Raw genomic sequence first — 13,241 nt, 5'->3', positions numbered from 1 at the left:
GGCCAAGGAGGATCCCATATGCTGTTGTGAGAGTGAGAACCAATCCGCATTAATTGTAGCTTTGCATTTGATGTGTATTAAAACTAGAAAGGTACAACGCCCTTGAAGAATCCAAGCGACAAGGCATTACAACCAAATACATCAACTCAAGACAAACATATCCCGGGAAAATGATAAATGCAACGTTCAGTTTGAAGGTGAAAAACTCTACCAAAATTGTTGCCTTTAAAAACCGGCTACGCCACTAGATGATTCCCGATGGCCTTAATAACGTGCCGGGTACGTTTCAGGACTGCGTGTGCTTTTCTAGCCCTAAGCGCGTGCTTTTCTGCTTGATTACGCGCTGATTACGGGAGCTATATAAATGCAAAGAAATGGGGTTTAGCTCCACAAGGACGACGTCGACAAGGCCCTGCGTAAGCTGTGAACAGATCACTGTCGTCCCGATTTAGCGCAACTTGCTGCTGCTGCTGAAGCTGAAGGCCACCATCGCCACATCATGGACCGTCTCCAAGTCATCGTGCTGGATGGGCTCCTCATGTGGTTGGACATGGGACTATGCATGCCTCTTGGCGTCATTCTCATCCGATTCCTGAGGACTGCTCGCCAAGAAGGTAATGCGTTGTTGAGCGGACGCATAGCTAAAGGCCACATCGTTGTGCAAAGTTTGTGGTTGCTTCTGGCGGTCGGGTGCGGAGGGCTGGCCTTGGCCGAGTTTGGGGCGGTGGGGCTTCCTCACACACATGGGAGGTTGGGCTTGGCTCTGCTGTTGGCGCCTTTGGTGGTGGCGTTTCTGGGGGTGGTGCGGCCGGATGTGGGAGCTGGGTGGAAGAGGGGTGTGTGGTACGCCGCCCATTGGATCCTTGGCACCGGGACCATCCTGTTGGCACTTGTAAATATCTTCATTGGCTTGCATGTGCTGGAGCTCATCAGCGGCCGCACCCTATTTCGTGTGAACGTGGCCTTTAGCGTACAGGTGGCGTTGATGGCACTAGTATACCTGGCCCAGGGCTGGTGGGCCTACCTTCGCCAGGTGCAGTGGGCTCTCCCACAGGCTGCTGCTTCTACAGCGGCGCCATTGACGGCCCATGATGAAGAAACAGGTATAAGCAAAGGAGATCAGCTGGCCGTGCAGGAAGTGAACATATCATGCGGCTCAGGATCTGCGCCAGCTGCTGCATGATCAAGAACTGTGCATGCTGCCTCCAACAGCAGCCAGCTTAAATTTTGCGTACAAGCATCATCGTTGGTGGCTCGTAGCTTGTAAAAACTTATGATGAAGCAATATATAGCGCGGATTTTTGTGGCAGCAATTTTGTCATCCCCTAATTATTGATATTATACTGAGAATTGAGTTTTGAACACAATCCATGTATTGGAACTTTAATTGTAGATTGTCTCCGTGGGTCCGAGAGAGAGAGAGAGAGAGAGAGAGAGAGAGAGAGAGAGAGAGAGGTAACTAATGTCAAGTTGTTGATTGTTACCCTTGTAATGTCAAAAGTGCCATCACCATTAGCTAAAGAGAGCCTCTTTATTAGACAAACAAGTTGTAGCACCAAGATTGCCTTCTTCCTACATGGGATAGGCGAGAGGCACAAGAGGGACAATGGATGTAGGATAGATGGAGATTCTGTGGCCGATGAGTAGATAAGCGATGAAAGTAAGTTGTTGAAATTTTCAAATTAATGCATGATTATAAGTTAATGTCTCAAAATTCATCCTAAATTACCACAAAAGAAAACTAATCTCATGGACTAGTAGCCACCAACCATAGTACTAATGGCACGTCATATGGCTTTAGTATCGCAAGAATGATTCTAGTGTTAAAACATTTCCTGGAGAGAGCTACACGTGAACCCCTACTTTAGGTTATTACAACTTAATTTTTGAGTGTCTCCTTGCATCACACACACACACACACATGTAACTAATTTCAAGTTGTGATGCATTGAGCATGCATTGGCACTCATGTATGTGTGCCTCATTGAGACTTACATCTTTAGTCCCACCATTAAACAAAGACAATGATGTATCATACACATTCTTTGAGCTCACATCTGTTTCCATGGTTTATGCTAATAAAGTTTGAACTACATCTTCCAACCAAATATTGACAAATCACTTTTCCGTTACTTTGCAAATGATACAAACTCTATCCTTTTCTTTCTCAACAATAATCAATAAAACTATATTGCATTGGCTTAACATCCAATTTTTTGGCTATGAATTTCTCATGCATTAAACCATAAGCCACACAGCCAAAGGCGTCCGAGCAACCACTATAGTTGGCTTCTTTCCTGCATGCCAAGATCCAAATGGAATGTCCTCATGGAATACTATATTGCTTCATTGCACACCTGTTTAATACATATTCAATATGCATCTAATATCCTCAAGCCAAAACACATCTAGCTTTTGACCATGCATTTTATGATCTCTATGACATGTTTTTCTCTATGACATGTTTTTCTCCTCATTAATATCATTTTTCTGAGGGGTGTGTGGCGCTACACATTGGTGCTTTTTCCAATCCCTCACCAAAATGAATTTCTCCATTAACATAGACTCGGGCCCTGCTCAATCAGAATATAGCGTGCTCACAACACAACCATATAGTTTTTTTGGCCATAAACAAAAATTGTTGAAAGCATATGAATACTTTTGACTTTTCCTTCAACACTAGATACACACATACAAACCTTGAAAGATTATTACTACATTTGAAAATATAAAAAAACTGCTCCCAAAATATCATGTATACCCACATTGGACCACAAACATCACTTTAGACACGCTATAATTAGTGAGGAGAGCCAGCACACAGAACCATTCTTAAGAAACTCAGGACATTACATGCTGCCTAAATTATAGCCTTTCCATGCATGTGTCATTGTTTCCTCAAGTTGCAAGAGCAAGTATGAAGCCATATCACATTGAATTGGAAAGTGCAACAAACTAGCTAAAGAGAGCCATCACCAATAGCTAAAGAGAGCCTCTTTTGATAGACAAGTTTCAGCACTGAAAGAACTATCACTTGCTATCTTACCAAGTCCTTAATAAGACGAGAATCATTGCTTGCACATGTGACATTAGTCCCTCTACGAATTGTCACAAAACAAGTAAAAAATCATGAAAAGATGTAATGTGCATGGTTGCACCATTTTCAAAGTATCACACATGCTCCACAAACTCTATTCTACATTCATCATGAACATTTATTGTGAAACCATTCTCAAAGAGCCCATTCTGCATTCTATACAACATTGTCCAAATTTTCATTAAAGCAAGCATCTAGCAGGTCCACACAATTTTGAAAAAATGAGAAACCTTGCAAAAGCATTGCGATTCCTAACGAGAATAGTCAAAATCCTTCAAAGGTGGTGAGGCTTCAAAAGAATAATGAAAATGGAATGTCTACAAAGGGTCAAGAAGAGAGATCACATATGAGCCACATCTTCGACATCATCATCTACATGCACCATTAGTAATAACACCTAGCAATGAAATGGCAGAGCTGCATGACACTACCTAAGTGTTCTTTTGCTTCCTCCATGATATTGCTCAAGTTGTTGATGGTTACCCTTGTAGTGTCAAAAGTGCCATCACCATTAGCTAAAGAGAGCCTCTTTATTAGACAAACAAGTTGTAGCACCAAGATTGCCTTCTTACTACATGGGCTAGGAGAGAGGCACAAGGACAGTGGATGTAGGGTAAACGGTGATTCAGTGGCCGATGAGTAGATAAGCAATGAAAGTAAGTTTTTGAAATTTTGAACTTAATGCATGATTAGTGAATGTCTCAAAATTCATCTTGAAGTACCACAAAAGGAAACCAAAATTATGAACTAGTAGCCACCAACCATATGTTAGCAGCAAGATAACTCGGATAACATTTTTTGGAGCTTTCATTGTGAAAACACTTCTTATTTTGATGAATCAAGAATATTGTAACTCCTACTTTCCAGATAAACAGTGTAATTGATGAGCCGGGGCTACAAGCTTCTAGATTGTATCAACCTGTCTTTACTTAGAGCTCCCAAATTATTAGTTTTGACCACAAAAACCTTGGCTAACGTATAAAAGCCAACTTTTGTAAGTATTTTATATGTTTTGGATAATAGAAACACAGCGTGAGCTAACGACGCTCACATTAGGAAATTTCGGAGGTCATTTGGAGGGCCTTCTAAGAAAATGTATTTTTTGCACTCTCTCTCTAGAAAATATGGCGAATAATAGAGGTGGTTCTTTCATGGTAAAAGTTCAAAAAGTGTACTTTAAGTAGATTCCTTACTCTTCTGAACATTCATTCGTAATGATTGAGGGATAATATTTTTTTCAGTTGCATTGAATGAACCTCGTCAATATGGAGGGAATGAGGCTAACATGGAGGGACGAAGGCACAGCCGCCTATTCACTTTCCATTAAATGTGCACATTTGGCTAATGGCGCACTCCTCAAATGGCACAAATGTTACGCAGAAACAAGCCAAATATCACCTTCACATTGATTTGGACAATGAGTACCAACCATTGATTAAGCGTAGTAAAGCAAACACACATATACCTCCCTCATCCATAGACACGCTCAGAGCTCAGGGAGCTAAACACATAGATATCTGGATGAGAGTCTCTCTCTCTCCTAAGAATCCAATGACTAATGCGTCTCCACCGTTTGTCAATCCTACAAGCTTATTGACCTTTGCTGGTGATGGAGAAAAGGGCCTTCTGGGTTATTGTAAATCTCTTACAAGGGAAGCTGAAACTTATAAGGGCATTCTCCAAGCTCAACAAGGTGAGATTGTTCGTCTTTCACATTTACATTCTACAGATCAGGTTACCATTTTGCAACACAAAACAGAGATACATGAACTGAAAGGAAAGGTACGAAGTTGTCAAATGAAGGACACCATCTTCGTATCCGAAAGAAGAAATTGCGCAATCTTGAAACATTGCAGGTTGCATCCAGAGGTCTCAAGAAAAGAATTTGAGCATTAAGGTGATGCTTCTTGGTTGGCTACATTGTCTTAGTTAAGTAATCTTTTTGTTTTTTCTTGTTATGCATTGTTTTCATGTGCCTAAATAGTGTTAGAGTGAAGTAAATTTTCTATTATTTACTTATGCATTGTCTTCATGTAGAGATTCAATCTATCCTGACAAGGAAAACATTGACCCCAAAGCCAATATAGGAAAGAGATTGAAGCCACTTATAAGTAGAAGCCTGGCAACAGATATAGTAAATGCAAGAAGTTTAAGGTCCTACAACAAAATGTAGTGGACCGCTTTATTTCAGAGAACTCAGTGCCTGCAAAAGAGATACAAGGCACACTTGATTCACTTGGTGTAAGCAAAAGAGGATATTCGGCTATACAAAAATCTCTCTCATCCATCTTTGTTAAGAAGGATATAAAATCCAAACTTTTACCATCATCCTCAAGTGTTTGGAAATAGAGGCTTTAGCTTAACGAGGCACAGGGACACTATCTTGGACAACCCTTTCATATTAAAGCAACTTACAGTGGCCATGGAGCAAACATGGCATATGATGAGTTCAATAATATTTTTATGGACCTGCAGATGTTACAGAAGAGAATGGTGGAGTTTTACAACATTACATTTGAAGAGTCACGAGGGGTATTACATTTTGTGTTAAAACTGGATGAGTGTGAGCTTGTTAAAGAGAAAAATCTAGAGCGTGTTACTATTACTTTAATGAATAGAGCCCTCTCAAAGTGTCCCAATGATGATCCTTTGTATTTTAGTGTTCAATCAGAATCTAACATATGGTGGCTTGGTGCGTTTGAGGTAAGCGAGATTTTCAGCTAAGCTCAAATGTTCACATCTACTTAAGTCTCATTTATTTTGTGTTGCAGGTAAAGAAAGAAGATCATGAGATTCTATATTGGGTGTTCGATCGAACTAATATTCCAGAGGTGATTGATCGACAGACTAACCAGGGAGAGGTACTACGTCTAGATGGAAGGGGAGACTTTCAAGTTCAGTGGCATCTTGCAGGTGACCTCAAAACATTAAAGTGCATGTATAATTGTGGAATGGGTGCAATGGCAAAGTCATCGTGTTTGTTCTGCATGGAGCCTGCAAAGGTCATGGACCCAAAGTGGTGGAGAAAAGCTCCAACACGTCACATTGAGGACCCTGCTTTTCGACCGGTTTTGAAAATACCACTTGTGAATGTCCACATCTGTACAATGCATGCCCTTTATAGAATTGTGGAGAAATTGGGCTACTTATATATCGGGTTTGCTTGGAAAATTAAGAACTCAGTAGAGCGACAAGTAGCCCTGGAGTGCTTAGAATTGGTACTGTCGGATATGGGCCTTCATGGTGGCAATGTGAAAATGCAGCGGGATGAAAAGAGATCAACTGCTGAGAAGGATGTCCCATGCAAACCATCCATCGGTAGGGTGAAGGCACAGAGGTTTTTATCTAAACCCCAAGGAATACAAGATCCGAAGCTAAAAAAACATGGAAAAATATATAACACATCTTATGTTAGTAAGGTAGAGTATCAGAGCTGAAAAAATCTACATATTGCAGTCAAAGACCAAGAACCAACTACTCGTAATGCGAAGGCTGAGGTTTGGCGATCAATAGACATCCTATTTTTGATGTGAGACAAAGATGACTAGTCACAAGGTGATATGAACAAGTTCAAGGAGAATCTCAACCTTCTCAAAAAATCATTCAAGACAGCATGGACAGACACCCAGATTACTCACTACATGGTATTATGGTGTATTTGATTCTCTTTTATGTGCAACTATGTGAGTGTAAAACATTCTAACTAATCTGTTTTCATATCCAGCACATCATTTTCAATCATTTACCATATTTTATACAAAAGTATGGGAACCCGGAAATATGGAATACCCAAGGGATGGAAAAGTCTCATTACATGGCGAGAAATGCTTATTTCAGGCACACACGACATGGTGGCTCTCGAATCAAGGCTAACAGTTTGAGAGAACTATTTGAATGGTTCTATCGTAGAATCATTCATCGAATGCAGGCAAAAGAAGTCTTGGCCTCTTCAGCAACAGCACAAGCCATCAGACATTAACAACAACAAAAAGTTAAAAGATCAATGGCATACAACAACTCCGGTGCTCGTGAAAGTCAACGAAGGTGGAGAGAGACAATGGTGTATGTGAACCACAAGTAGAGAAAGATACTCTTAGTGGATGACATTGTACAAAATTTCTGTAATACATGATCTTACACAATTGCTACTTGAAGTGTATCAAGATTTTGAAGGTTCAATTTTGTTTTTTGGCACATCACCCTTGTAACGAATCATGAGATGTTTGCCATACTCTAAAAGTTCATCTGGGTTTTGCCTACCAAGAGCTAGTGCCATTGCTGTGTAAGTGTAGTAACACGCTGCCCAACCACCTGTATAGCCCGGGCAGTAACCAAAACAATCTCTGGCAAACACTTTGTCCACAAGAATGACTTTATCTGCACTTTTGGGCAGCACGGGTCCACCCGGCCAAGAAGCGTGATAGTGTCTTTAATGTGTAAGTTGCTATTGAACCCTCTTGTGACATGGAATTGTGAAAAACTACTATCGGCGACTCGCAAAGCTTTGAAAGGTACTGCGCTAGGACCGCATCCCTTCCACGATACTCTCTAGTCCGCCGTCGAAGGAAGTCATCCTTGTCAGCAATCCAAGACTGTACATATCATGTCTGAGTAAGTCACACACACACACACACACACACACACACACACACACACACACACACACACACAGAGTTACCATGAAGCTCTCATCCTGTAGAAAGAGGTTTTCCTGCCACAGGTCTACAGATGTAGTTGACCCCTGACCTGAATGGTTAAACCAATCCTCCACTTCTTTGTGACTTGTTGATGGTCTTAGGCTTTGTCTTATTTCTTGGAAGGTGGCTTCATCAGGTATTGTCTCCTTGTATTTTTCAGCTTTCTCAAAGCATCTTCGGAGGCATTCCATTGGATTGTTGGATGTTTCCATTACCTCATCATCACTACTATCCTTTGACACAAATCCACTCCTCTCCTCTTGGACTCTGGAAATGATAGCCAGGGAGGAGTCCTCCCTTAAATAAAGGATGCTTTGCACATCATGTAAAAAGATATAGGTCATGTCTCTAATCCTGAAGTCAGGCACAGCAGGAAACATCATCTAAGCATGCTTCTCAGTGAAGTTACTGACATCCAAAGGTAGTTTGATTTCTGTGGTTTTCACAGAGAGCATCTTACTTCTTTGTACTTCAATTGCCTCAACCTCAAGGTCGACTGTATCTTCAACCTCCTCGACTTCTTGTATATGTGTTGTCTCCTCACATTCTTCCTCTGGTGCTGCATCCTGCTCCTCTAACACCTCATCAGGAATCCAAACAGGCTGTTCACGTAAATCACAAAGCCAAAGGATTCCTGAATAAGTTTGCACTCTTTTTGGTGCAAAGGGCAGGCTGAATGTCGGCAAGCAGGTGGTAATTCCCTATACTTCTTCAGTCCCTGTCCCTTTCCACTGCAGTCATTTAAATGCACAACAGTCATACTGGGCAGAACAACCCTCCCTACCTGCACCATCACTTCAAGTTTATCTCTGTAGGATTGCAGGAATTCACTGTGCTGAGCTAAAAGGTCTTCAATATCAAATTTTGGGTTAAACATAGAATGAACTAGATCATATTTGTCCCCAACACCACAAGACGCTGCAAAATCGAACAGCCTCTCATCAGTTTGCAGCTGGGTCTTCCAGAGAAGGCACATCCTCTTTGGCTTTACCGTTACTTGCACAGGGACTGCTTTCTGGGACATCTGCATCATCTGAGAAGTCTATATTCCTCTTTCTTGTATTTTTCTTGACAAGTACTGTATAGGGTGAGGTACCCTTGTAGGGTGAGGGATCCTCTTGGCCTGGTGACCTCTCTGACTCATCTTCACCAATTGACTCTTCTTTATCATGTTGAGATGTAGAGAGAAAGAGAGAGAGACGAGACAAGAGACACACCATATACGCTCCCAAAGACTAATTCATATTGAGGACAAGATACAAATATATAGGTGAGACCAAGTTCAGTAGAGTGAGCCATATATAGCTCCAACACCCCCACTCAAACAAAGGTCTCTAGCTTTGGATGAAAAAACCCTTGGGGAGTTCAAGGGAAAAACCCAAGCCCCTATACAATGTGAAATATGAACCAATGGTGATGATGTGAAAGTGAATTGTGCATCTATGTACAAATATTCAAGTGACTTAGATATCAAAAGGTGCAAATGTGGAGTGTGCATAGTGCATGGTACCTAAAAGATTACAATGTCATATGTACAAAGCTATTACAATAGAAAAGAAGCTAATCTAGAAAGAGTGAGGCCGAAGCAACTCCAAGCTCCGAGCGCAAGAGGATGAAATGTGACTCATTGAGGCCTTTGGTCAAAATTTCTGCAATCATCTGGTCACTTGGACATTGTTCAACCATAATGGTTCCCTTGCGTACTTCATACCTGACATAATGATAATGGACAGCAATGTGCTTTGACTTATTATGTTGAACATAGTCTTTTGCAAGACTAATAGCACTTTGGTTGTCACACCGCAAGGGTGTGCTAGAAAGAGGAGAGTGACCAATATCAACCAGCATTTGTCGAAGCCAAATCAACTCACGAGCTGCAAGTGATGCCGCAACATATTCTGACTCAGTCGTAGAAACTGCAACACAACGTTGTTTCTTGCTGGTCCAAGAAACAAGACAACCATTTATAAAGAAGCAATTTCCACTAGTAGATCGCATAGATAAATGTGAGCTTGCCCAGTCTGCATCTGTGTAACCCAAAAGAGAAAGAAATTGCATAGAATCCGATGTGAGTTGTCGTCGATAGACTAAACCAAAATCTGTAGTGCCTTTCAAGTATTTCAATACACGCTTTGCAGCAGACCAATGCTTAAGAGAAGGACATGCAAGATGTTTTCCAAGATAGTTAGCAGCGAACAGAATATCACGACGAGTGTTCATGCCAACAAACTTAAGACATCCAATCAAGTTAGCATAGGTTGATTTGTGACAAGTTGACCGCCATTGTCAGAAGTATTCTTCGTAGAGCTCGCAAGACAAGGTGTGTTGGCTGAATGTGCAGATTCCATACCAAATTTTTGAATAGTATCTGCAATAAACTTTGACTGTCGAAGGAATAAAATACCTTTTGTACGGTTCCGTTGGATTTGAATGCCAAGACAAGAGTGAATCTCTCCAAGATCCACCATATCGAATGCAGAAGACAATAAATTTTTCACTTGCTGAAGAAATCCCAAATCATTGGAAACAAGGATGGTATCATCCACATAAAGAGCAAGAATCACAAAACTGCTACCTTGGCGTTTTATGTATAAGTTGGGGTCTGACGAGCAAGAGATGAATCCTTTAGAGGTGAGAAAAAGATCAAATTTTGTATACCAGGCTCGCGAAGCTTGTTTGAGACCATATAGTGCCTTATGGAGTTGAGCAACAAGGTCTTCTTTACCTGGAATAACAAACCCTTCTGGTTGTTCCATATAAATTTCCTCTTCCAAGTCACCATTAAGAAAAGCAGTTCGCACATCCATTTGATGAGCTTCTAAATCAAATTGAACAGCAAATGCCAATAAAACTCGAACACTTGTAATGCGAACAACTGGTGAAAAAGTCTCTTGATAATCAACACCAGCTACTTGGGAGTAACCTTTTGCAACTAAACGCGCCTTGAACTTGTCAAAAGATCCATCTGCTTTTACTTTTGTTTTATACACCCACTTACATTTAATAGTTGTACGACCAGGAGGTAATTCAGTTAGTATCCATGTACCTTTAGAGATAATAGAATCGTACTCTGCTTCCATAGCCTCTTGCCATTGATCCTTTTGTGGTGAAGAGATAGCTTCATCATAAGTAACGGGATCTTCAGAAGTAGAAAAAGCATTATCAGCAATATCATCATCATAAACATGACATGAGCCATGTTCAAAATCAATAGGCAGATCAACAAAAATATCAATATCATCATTGGCAACATTTGGAATGGATGGTTGTGAGGAGGAAAGTTGCTCTATAGGAAGTGTTTCATCTTCTGAAAGAAATGGAAAAGCCTGAAGCAATGATTTAGTATCATCAGAATCATCCATGGACCATGAGCCTCCCATAAGCTGTTCGTTAAAAGTAGCATCACGATTCACAGTTACTTTCTTGGAGGAAGGGTCATAGAATTTGTAGCCTTTGGAAGTGTCAGAATATCCAATAAAAATAACTTTAAGACCAGGAGCATCAAGCTTTGTTCGTGTTTCTTTGGGAACATGAATATAAGCAATACATCCAAAGGTTCGAAAATGAGATACAGAAGGAATGTCACCTGTCCATGCTGTGATGGGTATCTTACCAGAGGGTGCAATAGTAGGAAGATGATTCTGAATAAATGTTGCTGTCAAAGTAGCTTCAGCCCAGAAAACACGAGATAAGCCAGAATGAATCAGCATACATCTTACAGCATTGAGAATAGTGCGATTCTTTCGTTCAGCAACACCATTCTGTTGAGGCGAATATGGAATAGTGTGTTCATGATGAATTCCAGTGTCAGCACAGTAACTCACAAACTCTCGAGAAACATATTCGCCTCCATTGTCACTACGAAGCTTCTTAAGGCGACGACCAGTTTGAAGTTCCGCAGCCTTGTGGAATTGTTTGAAAACAGATAAGGCTTCAGATTTTTGTCTAAGTAGAAATACAGTCGTATACCTTGAGAAATCATCAATGAAAGTAATGAAGTAGCGATATTGTGATCTCGAAGAAGGTAGAGGTCCACATATATTAGTATGAACAAGATCCAAGATGTCATGAGAATGAGTTGTATTTGAAAGAGGAAAGGGTTTACGATTGTGTTTCCCAAGAGCACAAAATTCACAAATTCCCATATGGGGATGGGCTTTAAGATCCGTGCCATGAACAAGATCACGACGTTGAAGATCAAGGAGTTTTGAGAAATCAGCATGAACAAAACGGTGATGCCATACTTTGCAATCATGATCACCTGAAGCAGTGACAATATTTGCTACAGCATCGTTGAGAGAGAGTTCAAATAAATTACCGTTTCGAGGAGCAGTGGCTATAGTCTATCCATCTTTCTCAATTTGGCATTTGGTATAATGAAATCCAACAAACAGACCAAGATCAACAAGTCTAGCAACTGAAAGAAGATTACGTTGAAGATCTGGTACATGTAATACTCCTCGCAAAATTCGAGTGGAAGAAGATAAGGTACCAAGATATAAGTCTCCAATACCCTTTACTTGACAAGTAGTATCATCAGCAAGATAAACAACACGTTGAACTGGCAGTGGATGATAGTTATGGAGCCACTTAGACTGATATGTCATATTTCCTGTAGCACCAGAATCGACAATAAAAAGTGATCCATCACGTACATGAAGTATTCTGTCTGGAGCAACTGAACATAGGACGCAGCTTGTTTCTGGTACAATGTTGTTTCGATGTTCAGTAGCATATGCTCTATTCCGATCTGTGTCGAATCGACGCTTATAGCACATATGAGTGGGATGATCAGATTGTCCGCAATATTCACAAGAAGAAGAAGAAGAGTCTCTAGATAAACGTGGTTGTTTTGTGGTAATATTGTGTTCTTCATCATATTGACGTGCCCAACAATCATCTTCAGTATGGCCATTTCTGTTGCAGTAAGAACATTGCTTATTAGGAAATTTGAGACGAGAGAAAATATTACCGCGACGGCCACCTCTGCGGTTTCCTCGTTGAAATGGACGCCTTCGAGCATAAAAAGCACGTTCCATCTGTTGTGACTCAGTCTCCTCTTGTGAAATCATAGCTGTATCGTGACCAGCATTCCGACGTTCTTGACGTTGAGAGTATTCAATTAAAGACATGCAAGCTTGGTCGAAATCAAGACCATCTTTATTAGAGAGAATAGTAACAATGTTATCATAAGAAGAGTCCTTCACCGTATCAAGGAGAAGTGTAATCAGTTGCTTTTGTGGAACAGGATCACCGGCAGCAGCAAGTTGATTAATAATAGATTTGAAAGACTCAATATGTCCCGTCATGGCAGTACCAACTTCATATTGTAACTTGTTAAGCAACCCTCTCAAATAAAGTATTCTTGTAACAGATTTCTTCTGAAAGTTTGCAATAAGGTACTTCCATACGTCATGGGAAGTAGGCAGTTCATACATATCAAGCAA

General features: G+C 40.8%; 1 protein-coding gene across 1 annotated transcript; it reads left to right on the top strand.

Moving 5' to 3' along the window:
• The first annotated feature begins 499 nt into the window (after positions 1-499).
• Positions 500-1,183, top strand: LOC147427679 (cytochrome b561 domain-containing protein At2g30890-like). The gene has a single exon (XM_086496758.1). It carries the CDS (start codon positions 500-502, stop codon positions 1,181-1,183), a length of 684 nt encoding a protein of 227 aa, XP_086352884.1.
• Positions 1,184-13,241: the final 12,058 nt, after the last annotated feature.

The sequence above is a fragment of the Adiantum capillus-veneris genome, chromosome 23 (genome assembly GCF_014529385.1).
Source record: "Adiantum capillus-veneris isolate H3 chromosome 23, ASM1452938v2, whole genome shotgun sequence".
NCBI lineage: Eukaryota > Viridiplantae > Streptophyta > Polypodiopsida > Polypodiales > Pteridaceae > Adiantum > Adiantum capillus-veneris.
The sequence above is the reverse complement of the archived record's forward strand: the minus strand, read 5'-3'. Positions and strand labels throughout refer to the sequence as shown.

Bases quoted from the DNA above. Each gene is read 5' to 3' on its own strand.
- LOC147427679 (XM_086496758.1), top strand. From the start codon at position 500: ATGGACCGTCTCCAAGTCATCGTGCTGGATGGGCTCCTCATGTGGTTG.